The 19,065-nt window shown below is 44.6% G+C and overlaps 1 protein-coding gene across 4 annotated transcripts in view; it reads right to left on the bottom strand.

Annotated features, from left to right (window-relative positions):
- Positions 1-13,467, bottom strand: part of SPICE1 (spindle and centriole associated protein 1) — a 34,366-nt gene extending 20,899 nt beyond the window's left edge. For 2 of the 4 annotated variants that reach the window (XR_012897133.1, XM_075905029.1), the window contains exons 1-7: positions 13,257-13,465; positions 9,441-9,488; positions 8,274-8,420; positions 6,511-6,613; positions 5,627-5,748; positions 3,010-3,116; positions 459-595 (exon numbers count right to left, since the gene is read on the bottom strand). Coding sequence is in view for 3 of the 4 variants with exons in the window: in XM_075905029.1 (XP_075761144.1) it covers positions 459-595; positions 3,010-3,116; positions 5,627-5,748; positions 6,511-6,613; positions 8,274-8,420; positions 9,441-9,488; positions 13,257-13,346 (754 nt within the window). In the remaining variant the exon portion in view is untranslated. Of the gene's footprint in view, positions 1-458; positions 596-3,009; positions 3,117-5,626; positions 5,749-6,510; positions 6,614-8,273; positions 8,421-9,440; positions 9,489-13,256 lie in introns of those variants that run through there. The other 2 variants (XM_075905042.1, XM_075905049.1) reach the window with 2 other exon arrangements.
- Positions 13,468-19,065: the final 5,598 nt, after the last annotated feature.

Here is a 19,065-nt window from a genome sequence, read left to right as displayed (position 1 = left end):
AGATATTAAAAAAAAAAAAAAAAGTCTTCATAAAAATACTGGATTTATGGTTTGTTACAACAGTCCCTAACCCACTAACCTCCCTCCACTTTTTTATCCTATGACTGGAAAGATATTAACAGCCCCTTCACTTAGAATACATCTTAACTTCTTATATTAAAAACAATTTGTTACACCTTTTATTTAGGTGTGAAACTGAGTATCTTTCCTACATCCCAAAAAAAGGATCTATATAGCTCAAAAGTTTACCTCCCTCACCAAAAGAAGCTGGTCCAATAAAAGGTCTCACCCAATATCTAGACACATGCAAACTGCCAGTGCCATACTCTGCTAACCTATCTCAGATTTCTGAAGCTATGCTCCAGCTCCTTCCTCTCCACTATGATTATTCTGAGTAAGATGCTGTTACCAGCCTATGCCCCTGGAAAGTTAATCTTCTAGCAGAATAAAACTTGTACCTTCGGTTGATGGCAGGACAGTTGGAGGAGTCATAGCTGCATTTGCTTTCTGCGATGGAGTAGGTGTTTTCAGTTGCTTCTCAGCCTGTAGCTGAGAAGCCCCAGCAGTTTTTCCTTCATTCAATAACTGGAGTAGCCTATGTATAAAATAAGCACAAGAGAGTGTAAACTTACAATGGACTCTGAATTGAAAATGCTCACAACTCATCTTTACTGTCTAATCATAAAAAGCCTCTAAAAAATTGCTCAAGCAAATGCTTCATTAATGCAAAGCCTCAAACATCTTAGACAGGAGTTAAGTCCTTCCCCACAGTATTTTACTAACACAAGTACTCCTCCACTGTACACAGAGTTTGCCAATGCTGTGAGGGATCCAATGGCATAGCTCCAGCAGCAGTGCAGCTATGCTGCAGTCACTCTGTAGTGCAGATGTACACTACAATGACAAAGTGTTCTTCTGTCACTGTAGTAACTCCACCTTCCCAAGTGATGGTAGTTAGACTGATGGATGAATGTTTCTGTTGACTTAGCTACGTCTACGTCAGAGTTTTGTGTTGGCGTAGCTGCAGCATTCAGATGTGTAAAAAAAAATCCAGAGTGCTTTAGCTATGTCAAACTAAGCTTTAAGTGTAGACCAGGCCATAGTGACACATTTGACACTTCCACTGCACTACTTTAAGAACTGAAACACAACATTCAAACCAAATGCTACTTTGCTCAGTCAACTCAAAAACATATTGCTATAGTAGCAAATCAACATGACCAAGTGTCACTGAAATTTGTATATGGAATTTGTCTCTCAATATACACTGCTGAAGCAAATACAACGCTGATGGAGAACCACAATCAAGGAAACCAAAAGGTAAGTAAACCTACACACATCCAACACATACAGCAGACTGCCAACAAATGCACATCAATGCTCTTGATTATCCGAACATCTTAACTATTAGCGATCCTTATTATTGACAGCATGCCTTACACAATGAAACAAATACACGATCTACCTTCTTATAGCACTCACAATGCATTCTTTCAACCTCCAGTTACTCAACATGTAACTATATATACACACACATCTTTCTGAAAGAGAGGTGTCACTAATGAGAGTGGAAAAAAAAAATGGAGGCTGTGGTGTGAATGGTGTATACGGAGGATATGGTGACATATTAGTTGTAGTGAGCACATTTGTGTAAGCTAAGTTGACAGGGCACATGCTTAACTTCTCTTCCAAGATTCTGAGGTTTTGCATTAATGGTTAACTCTTCAGGGCAAGAGTACTGTTCCTCATTTGTCATCTGCAAAAGGATGAAGTGTGCTAGGATCTACTCTTCCTGTTCTTCTTTCCTCCAACTTTTTCCACTTCTATGACTAACACTGATGCTTCTGACCCACTTTCTATTTCTAATACATCCATCTATGCAATTGATCCCATTCCCTCCCTCCCTCGTGTTCTCTGGGTCTTTTCTGCTCTAGATACAAGCATGCTGTAGTGAACTTTCCCTCCTCCACAAAAAACAAATCTCAAGATTTCATTTTCCTCGGGCTACTATCTCCCCCTTCTGTCCTTCACATATGAGGCAACAGTACATACCTGATACCACTGTTACTTCAAGTTCCTAACTCCATCTTTGATTCCCCCCCATCTGGCTCTTAAAATCTAACAGACTCTTCTTAGCCAAGTTCAAAGGTCTTGACTCCATCCTCATTATTCTTGATTTTTCTGTTGCTTTCGACATGATTGATCACACTTTTCTTGATGCATCATCTGGTTTGGGTGCACAATGCAGTTCTCTTCCGATTCTCCTATCTGACCATGCCTTCCATGATTGTCAGTGGGTCCCTCTCTTCCACTCTTGGGGTCCCACAGAATCCAGTTCTTAGCCCTTTTTTCCTTTACTCTCTGATATCTTTGGTAGCTCTTAATTGCTATTAAGGTTTCAACTACCAATCCAATTCCACAATCAGCCTATGTTTGTACGGAGACAGTGCATATATATCCAAATCAGGAATAGGAGCCCACTGTACTAGGCACTGTCCATACACAAGAAAGAAGACCCCCCCATCCCCAAGTACTTTACAATGCTCATATGAGGCAGTAGGGGGAAACACAAGGTAACAAGGAGAGAATTATGGTAAGTGTAATAATTAACAGTCAAAACACACCAAGTGTCTAGTCACTGAAAAATGTTTTGTAGGCATCATGGGAGAAGTGAGTTTCAAGGAGAGATCTGAAAGACGATATCAGAGCGCTGTGTGTCTACAAATGTGTATCTGCATCATCCATATCCACAAAAACAAGCCGTGGATATAAAGTCACAAATTTGCATGGTTCTAGATGCAGATGTGGATGCAGAGCAGATATCCATGGATTTGCATGGCTCTAGACATAATAGCAGCTTTGTGGAAATGTATGGGGAGCAATTGCCATGCATAAGAGACAGCAACGGGAGGAAATTCAAAGGTGTTTAGACATCTGAATGTGCTACCGAAACACCATGGGGACAGAAATCTTATAACAAATAGTGGACTGACAGAGACACACACTGACCTGTCCATGTTAATGTTGGACTTGAAGTGCAAAGACACATCCTGTTCACTCACACTGTCCTCTGACTGACAGTTGGAAAAACCATCCCCTTCTACTTCATTGAGAGCCTGTTTCAGAAAAAACACAAGACGTCTCAAATGTTACATGACAGCAATTTAAACCTGCCCTTCAAAAAGGAAACAAGAGTAATTTAATAGAAAGTGTTCCCAGTGAACAAGTCCCTTTATTTTAGTTCCCCCACCTCTACAAATGGGAATAATAATACACTCATCTTATAGCGAAGACAAGAAACATATACAATACATTAATAACGTATATTAGAATGGGTCTATCTGCAAGCCCAGTTTGTTCAAGAACCCCTCCTAAATGGCCACCAAATTTGGGATGCAGCTTTCTCTTATCATAACTTAAAGCAAAGGCAGGGTTTGGCTGTGCCAGGAAAAATGGAAGCCCTTGGAAAAGGACAGTTTTCCATAACATGCAAAAATGAGAGGCTGCTGTTTAGAGGGATGCGATATGAGAGTGGTACCGATATGTGAGTGGGGTAGCGAGCTACAAGGGAGAGCTATCCTGCAGACTGTCCACTGGGGAGCAGCCATACCACCAATGGAGTGGCCAGCAGCGCTGGGGCTCCACCATCTTGCCTACCAGGACACCAAGTAAGTAGCCCTCCTACCCCAAATCCTTTCCCTCCTCCCAGTCCTTGGCCGCAGCATCAGTGAGAGAGGAGTGGAAAGAAAAGGGCCCTTGGTGGTCAGGGAAGAGAAGAGGCCTATGCTGGATGGGACCTCCCGCCCTGAATCCCCTCCTCACTCTCCAACCCTTACTCTTGCACTCCCCCAGCCTCCTGCACTCCCTCCCATCCACAATGCTCTGCCCAGATTCCTCCCACACACACCCAGCCAGCCCCCTGCCCTGAAAGACCTTGGCAATGACAGGTAAGTCTATTAGTTCATTAATATTTGTGAAGCGCTGGGTTACTACATTGCTTTGCTTGGATGGTGTGGAGTAAGGGAAGGCCTATACAATTACGAAAGATAAAAAATATTGAACATTTCTTCAGTAGTGGCCTTTCTAAGCATCACATAAGATAGGGTACTGTGAAAAAATTTAACATCTGATCATATAATTAAGTAGCAGAATTAATACTGGAAGGACAACTAAATTCTAGCAGAACCCAGTCTGACTGGCAGAGCAGCCTGGAATTCAATTTAAAACATTATATATTTGCACAAGGTGTTGTGGGGTAAATATCAGAATCATAACAGGAAAACTGCAGTTATGCTAGAGATGACATTTTCATGCCAAGACCCTATTTTCTGCCATTGGTAACTTTTCTGAAAAGTAGCCCTTTAGGACGAAGTCTCTTATCTGCTCTCAATGCCAAGTGAGTTTCTGATATGATTTATCTGAGGGGGAAAAAGCGCATTAGACAAATAAAGTCTGAATAAGATTAAGCAAAAATGATTTTGTTTTGAAAGATCAAATTCATAATTTATGCAGGTTCTGCTAAGGTTTAAAAAAAAAAAAAATCTAGTTAAGAAACAGTTTCAGACTTAAGTGAACATCAAGAGTATACCCTACATGTAGTCAACCAAACAGCGATCATTGCAATAAAACTGAGTATATTTCCACGAGTGTACATTTAGATTAATGTCAAGGAGGTTAATAAAATCTGGAACCAATCACTTCTACTTTTATTTTTATTTTAAATTTAAACAAATGAAATCATGTTAATGCAACATCGAAGTTGATGGTTTTTGTACAAAAAAAGCCAGTTAGGAAATCCAAAGCAACCCCAAATAAATGTTTTGCATTTTATATGTAGTTATATCTCTGTATGTAGTGTTAAACATAAGTTAGTTAATTTTACTGTACATTTTAGAAATGAGCCTGTCTGTCCATCCATCCATGACTCAATTTGTTTAAGAACAACTCCTAAACGGTAAGAGCTAGGACCACCAAATTTGGTATGCAGCTTTCTCTTATCGTAACTTAAAGCAAAATAAGGTTTGGTTGTGCCAGGACAATGGGATATGCCTGGAATGAGATTGTAATCTCATCAAGCAGCAAGGGAGGGGCCTGCTAGCAGACATAGTTATACTGTATAATGACCACAGGAGGCAGCAAGGGACCAGAGACAGAGACCAAGACAGCTATAACCCCATTGGGGCAGCACAGGGGTGGAGAAAGGGACAGCTATCAACTATATATTTGAGACTGTGTGTCTGTCTCCCTACTGGGAGACATGCACCCCACCCCTGGCTTTGCCTACTGTAGCAACCATGGACAAGTGCTTCTCACCTGGCCCCAAGCTGCTGCAGTGAGAAAAGGCTGGGGAAGACCTCTCTCCCCAGGGCAGCCTGCACACTGAACCGCTCATCTACAGTCCTACCCCAGAATAATAATTTAAATGAAGAAATACAAAAATCTTTCAGTTAAGGACCTGAGCTACATCAGGTAAATCCTCTAGTAATACATATAGTTGACTTAGGGAACTTAATTTTGGATTTCCTGACTTGCGTGCAAGTGAAGACATAGCCACAGAACTCTGCAGTATATTTAGTTTATTTTAATTTAATATGCTAATATACAATTCATATGCAGAGTTAATTACCTGGGGATCCATGACAGACTCACTAAGGATGGAGAGCTGTGTGGGAGGATCACTTTTGTGTACAATGGGACCTTGAGAGGATTCCAGGTCACAATGAGGAGCCATTGTTACATTAGGGAAACCTAGAGTAGACAGAAGAAGTCAGAGAACAGAAAAGGCTACTTAGTGGAGAACCCATTATCTCAGGAGAAACCAGGTCCAAATCCTACCAGTATCTCAGGACTTCTGTACCATAATTTAAGCCCCTTTTGTCTCCACAGTCTCTCACAAAACAAGGGGAGACAAATGTCACTGAGTTATGCTAGTGGCCAGCCACAAAGTCATATTTCATACTAAGTGGAGGGCTAGGGTTGTCAATCTGTAGATACTGATGTTGCCAAAGAAACATGCACATTCACAGTCATTACAAGTGAAAAAGAAATGGTATTCCACAGAGATTAGTGATACTCTGAGCCCACCATTCTCTCTGGTGAGAAGGACTAATAGAGTTTGTATTCTCAATCAAGAGAGACCCTTGTTCATACATTGACAAAGCTCCAAGACTATACATTGAAGCCATACAGGGGACCACATGCACTGCCACAATGCCCTAAGGTTCATCTAATCCAGTACCAGATGCTTCAGAGGAAGGTATAAGAAACCTGCAGTAGCAAGATGTGGAGTAACTTGCTCCTCATATTAGGCGTCATCCTGATTTGTAATAGTTAAGCAGAGTTTATACTATATTAAAGGAAAATCTGTGCTATGATAACTAGCCAGATCAACCAAAACAAGGTAAGACAATCCAAAAGACTCTCCATCTACAATTTTGTGAAATTAGACACGTTTTATAAAAGAAGCGTGGCAGCCTTTATGAACTGCCTTACACAAATTAGACAGTTTACCTGCATGCCTACGAGGAGCATCGCCAAAAAGGTCTTTCACTATGGCCATGGCTTGATCAGATCTCTCCAACACATCTTGCAGCTGATACTGATCAGAGAGAATCTGAAGGCACAGCACAGGAGATACTTCATATTATCAGAAACAAACTGATTTCCCAAAAAACAAGGATAAATACATGGATTATGGAGAGGGATTTGGTATCATTATCCTTAGTAGTTAACAACACACTAAATAATCCCAGAACTATGAAAGTTAGTGAACTGCACCTTTGCTCCCTTGATGGTCCACACACAAGTGCCTCAGGTCTCCAGTTGTCACCCCTATATGGGCTGGGATCCATGTCCCCCTCTCTTCAGACTGTGAGCTTAAGCCTTTAGTCATCATATACTTCACAGTGATTATCCCAGCAGGTCTGACCTTAGCCCAGCATCTAAGATTCACTTTCTCTCAAAGGATAAAGTCAGGGCCAGGAGCAGCATAATATATGTATTGTAGAACAAAAGCATTAGAGACACAACATTTAATAAAACACCTACACAAACTAAGCTTACCAAATATTGCCTTATTCCATGTATAGACCCTGATAGGTTCTTTCTAGTCTTTCAAACACTTCCAGCAGGGGTTGCGTTTTTGGTTAGAATCTGATGTCAGTTTTTGGACCAAAGTAAGGGATATGCAATCAACTTAGGATGACCCTGGACTCTTCCCTTGTCCTCTTAAACCCAGTCTCAGGCTATATAGGCAATTCCCCACAGAAGGCGGTACTTCTCTGGAATGGTTTACCTGTCCTGGCAGCTGTAGTAATTACCCTCCACTAATGTAGTTCTTAGGGGAAGCTTGGTAACCCTGCCTCATGAAGCTAAGATACAATCCCACAAAGTTCACAAGGATACATATAACATTTATTGATACAAGAATGTATGGCTAATTCCATGGCCCACAATATCTTAATAAACCATGTTGCAGGGAATTACTGTCTGCTTGAATCAGACAGAATCATGTAATTCAGTGAGAAACTATTACCTCCTGACTCAAGTCAGAACACAAAAATCTCTCCTCCTTTCTTCTGGTTAAACACAACCATAGCAGGTACAGAGGTTCCCCAATGTAGTCTACCTGCGTCTAGACTGCTGCCACGTTCTTTCAAAATTGAATCAAAAGAACGCAGAAGTTTTTTTGATCACAGTAAACCTCGTTTTACGAGGAATAACGCCTTTTTTCAAAAGTGCTCTTTCGAAAAAAGATGCGATGTAATGCAAACTGTGCTTTTTTGAAAAAGAGCATCCAGACTGCTCGCTTTTTCGAAAGTACTGGTTGTAGTCTAGATGCTCTTTTTCTAAAGAGGCTTTTTTGAAAGTATCTTTCAAAAAAGCCTCTTTCGAAAGAGGCTTGCAGTCTAGATGTAGCCTGTGTGTTAAGGGGGAAGAGACAAAACACAGGATACATCTTCCTTGCATAGCTTGGAATTTAGAACCTCAGGTATAAGATCTATGTAAATCCTGTCTCCTTGGGTGCCTATTAATCACAGAGCCTACTCTAACCAATAGTCTGCAGTCGTTGAAAGAAATGCTGCCAGGGGTAGAGGATTCTGTACATTAGTTTGATTATTCAGCCAAGCAGTGGATTTCAGCCTATATGCAGGAGCAATTTTCCAGTGTTGTTACAAGTCCACCATAGCAAAGGAGATGAGGCAGATGCAAAGTGCTTGCTTCTCACTCCTGGCAAATTAAAAACATGTTGAAAGTCCAGACCTATGTGTTACCTCTCGCATGAGTGCCAGCTTCCTTTTCTCCAGGGAATCAGGAGCCGCCTGCCTCTGCTTCTTCCATTTTCTCTTCAGTGCTCTCTCTTGTAGCTCCATGTGTGCCAATGCCTTGTTCTTTGATTTGTGTATCTCATGGCGCCGCACCTATGCTCACATGTAAGAGAATTTGAATAAAATGTTAGGGACAAGCTAAGGCACTCTTACAAGCAGAGGGAACTGCCAGTGGTCTTTTTTTCTTGGGTTTACCAATTTATGCATTGTGTACAGTGAAGTTAAACCAGTATGTGGGTGAAGTCAGTAAGGTCACCATCTATGAACATCAACTGCAATCACAGAGTTGACCTCACAAAGCACAGGGAAGGGTGGAAACATATGTACTCCCTTTTGCCTGTATTACTGAAATAACAGCAACAGCTGTATCCAATGGTCACAGAAATTTTGTCACCCAGCACACTGAAAACAAAACAAAATACAATGTCTGATTTAGCACTGGTGTGAAACATCAGCATCTCCACCCTCTGAATGGGATGCCCATATTCAATTCAGATTAGTAGAACAGGCCTCCAGATACCCTGATAAAACAGTAATTAAATTACAGAATTTAGAAAAAGACTTATGTCATCAAGATTATCCTCCTCACCAGAGATATAATCGTAAATGAGCACAAATGTCTTCATTGTACACTCAATATTATAATATAAGTAGTGCTATCATCAGGATGGAATTAAAATCCTACTCTGAAGAATAGGTAGCAGTAATGTGAACCTATTCAACTCCCCCTCCCCCCACCAAAGAATTAAGGCAAGTTCAAGACTAAAAAAAACATTGTTCAGCTCTTTTCTTCAGTGAACATGTTGCAGGTTAAATTCACCTACTGGAGGATTTTCTCCCCTCACCATCATCCCATGTTGGAAAACATTCTGAAAGGATCCATTGGAAAATATATCAGACTATTGTTTAAAATAAAATGGCTGAAGGAAACGTTAAGCAGCTTAGCACCACTACAAGAAGGGGCTGCTGTCCATATAGTTATTGGATAAAAAAGTTTTTGGTGGGTAGTATAGGGTGATAAATACTATAAACAAAATACTCCATACAAATAAAATATTTGGCTCAGATTACTAGATTGCCACTGTTCCACAGCAGGACAGATTTTTTACTTACCACGTCCTCAGGACTTGCCCGATGTACTGTTAAATCATGGACAGTGCTCTGCAAAGAGAGACACAATAAATACAAAAACAGAGGTGGAAACAGGCATTTTAATACCCCATTATTTTGCTCTTACATTATTAAAATAATCAGTCCTCTAAGTTTAGACACAAAAGGGTCTGTCATAGATCCCTTTACAGTTTTACACAGTATTCCATTGAAAAACTATGTTAAAAGAATATTAAGCTTGCATTCAGAAGTCAGGCAATGGTAATGTTAAACTAGTCTAACTCTGCCCCCGTGGGTACATATATAATGACAATCTTTAATTACGTAACAATCACATATTATTTCTCAAAAGGAAGAGAGGGAAGATAGACCAGTTTTAGAGCAACAACAAAGGACTTGGGTTCAAGTCCCTGTTCTTTCCGACTTCTTGTGTGACCTCAGGCAAAATATTTATCGACTGTCTCAGTTCTTTATCTGCAAAATGAGAATAATACCTCCAGAGTGTTCCAAGAATAAAAGGTGTTCACCACAATGGTGGCCATAGGACTACTTTGGATAGAAATAACACAACGTATGTTTCCTACAAGCTCAAATACATGTATATACCAGAGAGTCACTCTATACAAGATGCATAACGAATGTGTCAAATGCTCTATAGCAGCCGTGGCCAACCCACGGCTCACGAGTCGCTTGCGGCTCTTCCCCCCCGACCCTCCCCCAGGCTCGTAAAGCCACCCCTGCGCCACCAAAAACGGCCCTCTCCTCCTGGCTCCCTGTGCTGACCTGGGCAGGGGAGCCGTCCGGTACAGCCATTGAAGATGGAGAATTAAAGATGGTGATGGTCGGTGGGAGCCTGATGTAGCCAAAAAGCCTCTAAATGTGTTTTCTTAAAGGGGAAGAGCTTTTTTTTTTTGCTCGACCAAACGCGACTGGGGGCTCCTTTTAAAGGGGCAAAAGGGGCAGTCTTTTTTTGGGGAGCTTGACAATTTTGCACCAGCTCTTCGCGCTGGATCCTCTGAAATCTTGGTTCTTTCCCCAGAATAGGTTGGCCATGCCTGCTCAATAGCCTCTTTCTCTCTCTGAGGCTACATCTTCACTGCAAGTTCCGCCAGCAGAAAATATGCTAATGAAGGGCTCATTTGCATGAGTTGCAATCTCATTTGCATATTTTCTGCAGATTCGTTTTTGAGCAAGGGGTTTTTGCACAAAAAGAAAACGTCCACACTGCTTGTTTTTGCACAAAAACCCCTAGCTTAAAAACAGATTGGCAGAAAATATGCAAATGAGATTGCGACTCATGCAAATGAACCCCTCATTAGCATATTTTTTGCAGATAAAACTCATAGTATAGACGTAGCCTGGCAGAATACTCTATAGCAAGTGATTTCGACTTCAAGGTCCTCGGGTTTTAGTGATGCTTTTGAGCAGCGGGCTGAAAATTCTGTAGCACTTTCAGATAAGATATGTCATTAAATGAAAACTATCAGTATGATAATCTTGCATAATTTAAGTTTTCATGGTTCTGTGGAACTGAGTATTGAAAACTCAATTTGTTAAAAAGTTATCAATTTCTTTTCGCATGTACCCTGGACAATGAAGGCAGTGGAGTGGGGAGTAACTTGTACTTGTGGGGCAGGTTTTGTATTTTAGCACAAGAATATTCCTTGAATACTCCTCTACCAGTGATGAGCAGTGAAAAGAGTTTTAAATGTCAGCACTGTTATTACCACTAGTAGGTTTCAAAGTCAATACCCCATTTCTGTCTAAAGTTTATGCAGCATTAATAAACTTGAGACAGTTCATTCCGCTATTGCTTCACTCTGTTCACTTTTGGAAAGTTCTTTTTACATCTATAAAACCCCCTCCCCCACTTTTCTTAAGTACACAAGCTTAGATTCTGGAGCAGGAGTAGGATTTTGAAAACTGGGACCACAAATTAAAACAGGATCATGTAAAAACAGAAAATTATATAATATTGTATTCCAGTAAGGTGAAGTTTATACAGTGCGTGATGAATGGGTAATGGATCCTCAGTGATAATTACCTACCTATCAAATGTTAACTTGTGTATACAGCTCAGACTAGAGAACCATAGGCCACGTCTAGACTGCAGAGAAGATTGACGCTGCGGCGTCTTTGATTTAGCAGGTCCAGTAAAGACTCAATAAATCGAATACTGAGGGCACCCCCGTCAATGCTGGAACTACTGTTCTTCATGAGGAGCAAGGGAAGTCAACCTCCTGCTCCGAGGACAGCATTGAAGCTTGGCGTAAGGTACTTTGACTCCAGTTATGTTTTTACGTACCTGAACTGCATGCCTTAAGCTGACCTTTGGCTATAGGGCAGACCAGGCCATAGATTCCAAGACTAGAAGGGACCACTGTGATCATCTAGTCTGACCTCTTGTCTAAGGCCAGATCTACACTAAAAAAAGAGAACTGTTGAATCCAGATACACAACTCCAGCTTTGTTAATTATGTAGCTGGAGTCGATGTACCTTGTTTCAAGGTTCCCTGCCATCCCCACAGTGGAAGGCCAACTGGAGCAAATGCTCCATCAAAGCAGGAGTACTGGATGCCGACAGAGGTGGCCCTTGAGTTCCATTTGGTGACTCTTACCTAGACTTTCTAAATTGAACTCCGGAAGATCTATTATGGCAGTGTCAATTTTCCGTTTAGTGACAACGTGGAACAACACAGGCCCAAGAACCCCCCCAAAATATTTCTTAGACAGATTGAGAAAAAAAAATCACCCAAATTTGATTTAAAATGCATCATGATAAAGAATCCACCTCAATCCTTGGTAATTTGTTCTAATGGTTAATTACCTTTTCAAAAAATGTATGCATATCTCCAATCTGAATTTGTCTTCCAACCATTGGAATGTGTTATACAGTACCCATCTTTGCTAGATTGACCAGATCACTATTACATATTTAATCCCCATGTACAGAGACTGTAAGCAAGTCAACCTTTAACCTTCTCTTTGTTTAACTAACTAGATTGAGCTTTCTGAGTCTATCATTATAAGGCTTCTTTTCTACTAAATCAGTCATTCTTGTTGCTCTTCTTTGAATCCTCTCCCCTCCCCCCCCCCAGTTTATCAATATTCTTCTTGAATTCTGGGCACTCAATACTCCAACAGCAACAGCACTAATGACAAATCCAGAGATAAAATAACCGCTTTCTCCTACCTAGGCAGACAAAGCTTGTGTGGTAGTTTGTTAAACCCTTCCTGTCAGGGTGATTAAACACTGGAATAAATTGCCTAAGCCGTAGTGGACTCTTCATCACTTTTAAGATATTTAAGAGCTGGTTAGACAGACACCTGTCAGGGATGATACTATATAGACCTTGCTTGGTCCTGCCCTGAGGGGAGGGGACTGGACTTGATGATCTCCCAGGCCCTTTCCAGTTCTAGTGCTCTAGGATTCTAGGAGCTCAGGCCTCTCTCCCGGGGCGCTATGCTGGCGAGGGGCTGTGGGATTTCCATGCCCCAGGCGGGCTCCACTGTGCCAGCCGCGCCTTGCGCGCTCTGCAGGTCCGGGCGGCCCCGGGGGCCAATGCGGGGGTCACAGAGGGACACGGGGCAGCGCGGGCACAGGCTGGCAAGGGAGGCGGGAGCAATTCTCCCGCGCGGAGCGGGGCTCTTCTCTCCGCCTCGCTGGAGCCCGGCCCCCGCCGCGTGCAGCTCTCAGGCCTCTGGCGCCCGCGGCGACCCAGCCAGCGCCAGGCAGCGTAGAAGCCCGCCGCGTTGGGCGCGCCCCGTGCCTCAGTTTCCCCCGCAGTACGGGGGGGGAGGGGCGGATGCTTCACTCACGTCCCAGTCCCGCCTGGCCGGCAGCGGCTGCTTCCTCCTCGCCGGCTTCTTGCCCGGGCCGCGGGGTCGCGGCAGCCTCAGCAGGGACATCGCGGCAGCACCCGGAGGGGTCGGGGCAGGAAGCGCCGCCTGGGCTCGTGCCGCCGCCGTTAGAGGCCCCGCCCCAGGCCCGCTCCCGCCCGTCGCCAGGGAAACCCCGCCCCGCCCCCCCCCAGGGCCCCGCCCCCGAGCACGAGCGCGGGCTGCTGGGAGCAGGCGGCCCGGAGCCGGGGCAGCTGCACGAGCTGGGGCGGGCCTGCAGGCGCGTGCACAGTGGGGGTAACCGGTCTGCGCTGCAGCCAGGCCTGGCAGCCCGGCGCGCGTGCGGGCTCGGCACCCACAGGATGAATCGGAGCGTTTCGCCCATTGACTCTGCTCAGGGGGGAGCAGATTCCGTGCCAAGCAGCCCTAAGCTACGTGTTATGCGACTGCAGGTGAGACCTCCCTGGTCCGGCACCCTGCGGACTTGGCCCGTCCAGAACAAGGGAATTTGCCGGACCAGGGGAGGTGCCCACCCAGCCCCCAGCGCTGCCAGCTCCAGGCCCCTCCTCACCCACACACACTATGCCCAACCACGGCGGGAGTGCCTGGCCCGCTGCTGCCGCCCCGGTCGGAAGACCAGTCGGGCTGCTGCGGACTCCGGCTCTGGCCCTACTGCCGGAGCCTGCCGAGGGTTTGGACTCTGGTCTCAGCCCTACAGCAGCCCGTAGGCTCTGGCTTGGCTGCCCAGGGCTCTGGGCTTGCACTGCCGCAGGCTGCCCGGGGCTCTAGCCCCAGACCTGTTGCTGGCCTGGTCCTACACTCATAGACTCATAGACTTTAAGGTCAGAAGGGACCATTATGATCCTCTAGTCTGACCCCTGCACAGTGCAGGCCACAGAATCTCACCCACCCCTCTTAGAATAATCCTCTCACCTGTGTCTCAGATATTGAAGCCTTCAAATACTTTGAAGGCCCCAAGATGCAGAGAATCCTCCAGCTGTGATCTGTACCCCATGCTACAGAGGAAGGCGAAAAACCTCCAGGGCCTCTGCCAATCTACCCTGGAGGAAAATTCCTTCCCGACCCCAAATATGGCGATCAGCTGAACCCTGAGCATGTGGGCAAGACATACCCAGAAAGTTCTCTATAGTAACTCCATTGACCTATTTCCCACTGATAATGAATGGTCAATTAGTTACCAAGATCATGTTCTCAAACCATTCCCTTATCATAGAACTGGAAGAGACATCAGAAGGTCATCAAGTCCAGCCCCCTGCTCTAGGCAGGACCAATCCCATCTAAATCAACCCGGCCAGGGCTTTGTCAAGCCGGAACTTAAACACCTCTAGGGATGGAGACTCCACTACTTCCCTAGGTAACGCATTCCAGTGCTTCACCACCCTCCTAGTGAAATAGTTTTTCCTAATATCCAACCTGGACCTCTCCCACCATAACTTGAGACTATTGCTCCTTGTTCTGCCATCTGTCACTACTGAGAACAGCCTTTCTCCATCCTCTATGGAACCTCCCTTCAGGAAGTTGAAAGCTGCTATCATATCCCCCCTCACTCTTCGCTTCTCCAGACTAAACAGACCCAACTCCCTCAGCCTCTCCTCATAAGTCATGCGCTCCAGCCCCCTAATCATTTTGGTTGCCCTCCGCTGGACCCTCTCCAATGCGTCCACATCATTTTTGTAGCGGGAGGCCCAGAACTGGACACAATACTCCAGATGTGGCCTCACCAATGCCGAATAAAGGGGAATGATGACATCTCTGGATCTGCTGGCAATGCTCCTCTTAATGCAACCTAATATGCCATTAGCCTTCTTAGCTACAAGGGCACACTGTTGCCTCATATCCAGCTTCTCATCCACTGTAACCCCCAGGTCTTTTTCTGCAGAACTACTACTTAGCTGGTTGGTCCCCAGCCTGTAACTATGCTTGGGATTCTTCCGTCCCAAGTGCAGAAATCTACGCTTGTCCTTGTTGAACCTCATCAGATTTCTTGTGGCCCAATCCTCCAATTTGTCTGAGTCACTCTGGATCCTATCTCTGCCCTTAAGCGTATCTACCTCTCCCCCCAGCTTAGTGTCATCCGCAAACTTGCTGAGGGTGCAATCCATCCCCTCATCCAGGTCATTAATAAAGATATTGAACAAAACCGGTCCTAGAACCGAACCTTGGGGCACTCCACTAGAAACCGACCGCCATCCTGACATCGAGCCATTGATCACTACCCGCTGGGCCCAGCCTTCTAGCCATCTTTCTATCCATCTTACCGTCCATTTATCCAATCCACATTCCCTTAACTTGCTGGCAAGAATATTGTGGGAGACCGTATCAAAAGCCTTGCTGAAGTCAAGGTATATAACATCCACTAACTTCCCCATGTCCACCGAGCCAGTTACCTCATCATAGAAGCTAATCAGATTGGTCAGGCACGACTTTCCCTTTGTGAATCCATGCTGACTATTCCTAATCACTTTCCTCTCATCCAAGTATCTTAAAATGGATTCCTTAAGGATCCCTTCCATGATTTTTCCAGGAACCGAGGTAAGACTGACTGGCCTATAGTTCCCTGGATCATCCTTCTTTCCTTTTTTGAAGATGGGCACTACATTTGCCTTTTTCCAATCATCTGGGATTTCTCCCGATCTCCACGACTTTTCAAAGATAATAGCCAAAGGCTCCTCAATGACATTTGCCAACTCCCTCAGTACCCTCGGGTGTACTAAGTCCGGACCCATGGAATTATATACGTTTAGCTTTTCTAAATAGTTCCTAACCTGTTCTTTACCCACCACGGGCTCACAATGATCTGGATGAGTCTATGAGTTTGCAAGCCTTCCCACGAATATGCTCCTTCCTCTCTTCGTTAGGTGGATCCCATCTCTTCCTAACAATCCTTGTGCCCGGAACAGAGTCCCATGGTCGAAGAAACCAAAGCCCTCTCTGCGACACCACCTGCGCAACCACACATTTACATCCTCAATTCCACGATCCTTCCCAGTCCTTTCCCTTCAACAGGGAGGATGGACGAGAACACCACTTGCGCTCCGAATTCTTGGATCCTTCTTCCCAGCGCTACATAATCCGCAGTAACCCGCTCAAGGTCGTTCTTGGCTGTATCATTAGTTCCTACGTGGAGAAGCAGGAAGGGGTAGCGATCGGAAGGTTTGATCAGCTTGGTAAGCCTCTCAGTCACATCCTGAATGCAAGCTCCCGGTAAGCAGCACACCTCTCGAGATTCCAGGTCCGGGCGGCAGAGGGATGGGGGCTGCCTCGGCCCCGGTCCCCATGTCCTGCTGCTGGGGCTGTCACCAGCCCCAGCTCCTTCCCTGTCCCGCTTCTATGGACTGCCAGGCGCTGTCTTCTGTACGGCCCTCCTGCTACTAGGCTGGCTACTGGGGCTCTCTGATCCAGGATTGTCCGTGGTCCATCGGACCATGGATGTTGCGGGACCACATAGTGCCGATTTTGGGAGGTGCAACCTGTAATGTAACTCAAATTGCATAGCTTGGATCGATTTTTCTCCCCTGTGTAGATCTGTCCAACCTTAGGCTGAAAATTGCATGAACAGAATTCAACTAAAAAGGACACTAAAATACTGTGGGCTTATATGGTAACACTTCTAGGTTTTGGCCTGTAGGCGGGAGTATTCACATACTTTTGTTTGATAGAAAAGGAATGACTTTTCTGAGATCTGAAACTTTATTTACATAATCATCTTTCCTTAGGAGTGCCAATTGTGGTTAAATATATTCTTGGAGATTTTATCATCTGACCAAATCTTTAATTCCTTGAGACTCCAGGACAATTTTGGAGGGTTGGCAACCCTTCCTTTCCCCAGCTGCTTAGACATACCTCTGTGAGACAATCTAGCTACAAGACAAAGTGATTGCAGGGAAGGTGAATGCACTGGAGGAGATAGGGGATGGATGGCAGATGTCTGCTAATTGAGAGTACTGTAATGCTACTTAGACATACCCTGTGGACTCCCAGAAGTCCACAGACGAGAGGTTGAAAACCACTGATGTAAATATTACAGTTAGGACTGTAGCCCATGCACTGGGTATCTACCACTTCCTAGGGTCCTAGAACCTAAGCTCCACTGGGCCTGAACATTTACATAGCCTCTTAGCCTGAGTCAGCTGGCACAGGCCATATGTGGGTTTACACCCGCCCCATTAGCCAGACAGATCCTCTAGCTATCATATACAAACAACTTCTGGTTTTCTGGCAGGGAAATGTTGATATCACAAGTTTGAGGACTCACAGGCTTCTTACAACTGATGTGTTGAGAAAAGAGCTGTACCGCTTTAAGGGAGCTAAAGACGGGGGGGGGGGGGGAGGGAAGAGGCTATCGCAACAAGGTGCAGGAGAATTATCTTTGAGAAAAACAGATGGAAATGTCTGGAATTCATATTAAGAATGAAACTAGAGCATCTGCCATGATAGGTAAGCCATTGAGCACTTGAAGAAACCTGTAAAAGAGGGCCAACCAAAATAATTCCTCTGTCATACAGTAGGGCTTGTCTATAGATGAAAATTAATCTGGAATAATGTAGGGTGTGAATTTCAAGTAGATTAGTTCATCATGATTAACGCCATGTGTAGATGTTCTTATTCTGGAATAAAAATCTAACTTGGATTAGGGTCGTGTCTACAATACACAATGCAGTTAATGCTAATTATGTCTGCGTCCAGCTGCTGACTTGTATATTGCTTGAGAATGTGCACAGTTGGGTGTTTGAATAAGTGCTGTGCATACTCACCATGGATAGCTGCATAAATGAAAAATGCACCATGGTTGGGTACCCCCCCAGCTGTTCCATACCACTGTTCAGCGCAATGCCTTGTGAGACATTTTTGCAGTGCTTCATGGGATACCAGCAATTTCTGGGAACTCGGTGTCAAGTTCCCATCATGCCTCTTTCTCCATCCTATAATGCTAAAAACTCCCACAGTCCTGTGTGCTGCTTTTCAGTCTCTGCCATTTCTTGGGCAGAAGCATGGAAAGTCAATGTAAAGCTCATGATCATTGCTAATATATGATGTATGATTCTCCTGTATCTGCAGAACTCGAACAAGTACTACTATAATTGGGATTGCAATGAGGAAGATGCAAAGGTGTGCAAGCAGAATAAATGGATGCTGATGGACACTGTAAACAAACAAAAAGCCAGGATACTTCTTGCATTCACAGAGCAGCACCAGGTGTTGAATTGCCACCTTTGTGCCCAAGAAATGAGCACTGCCTGGTGGGATCACATTGTAACGCAGGTTTGGGATGATGACCAGTGGCTGCAGACCTTTCAGATATGATAGACTGCATCCCTGGATCTGCGTGTTGAGCTTGCTCCAGACCTCCAGCAGAATAATACCAAAAGCAGAGCTGCATTGATAGTGGAAAAACAAGTGGCAAGCAGACTCAGAAAGCTTATGGAACTATTTGGGCACGTGGTGTCAGCAGCAATGAGGGACAGATTCAGTAGCTAGGGTGTTTGTCTTAGCAATACAAAACAGAACCAGTTTGAGCACACACCCAGTAATCTGGGAAAATTAAACACCACTTTTGGGCAGTGTCCTTTGCCTCAGTTTCCCATTTTGCAGTATGAAAGTCCAGCAAATGAGTGTGCCTGTAACATGCCACTCCTTTTCCACTGCACCCTACTCACAGTTGGCTGTCTTGGTCAGCAGAGATCCAGAGTTCAGAGGTGCATTTAGATGGATCCACCTCCTACCCCTTACAACAAGGAGGGATGTCAAGTAATGTCTCTGCTGCTGC

Source organism: Pelodiscus sinensis, chromosome 1, assembly GCF_049634645.1.
Source record: "Pelodiscus sinensis isolate JC-2024 chromosome 1, ASM4963464v1, whole genome shotgun sequence".
Lineage (NCBI taxonomy): Eukaryota > Metazoa > Chordata > Testudines > Trionychidae > Pelodiscus > Pelodiscus sinensis.
Note: the sequence above shows the minus strand (reverse complement) of the source record. Positions and strands in the feature narration are given on the sequence as shown.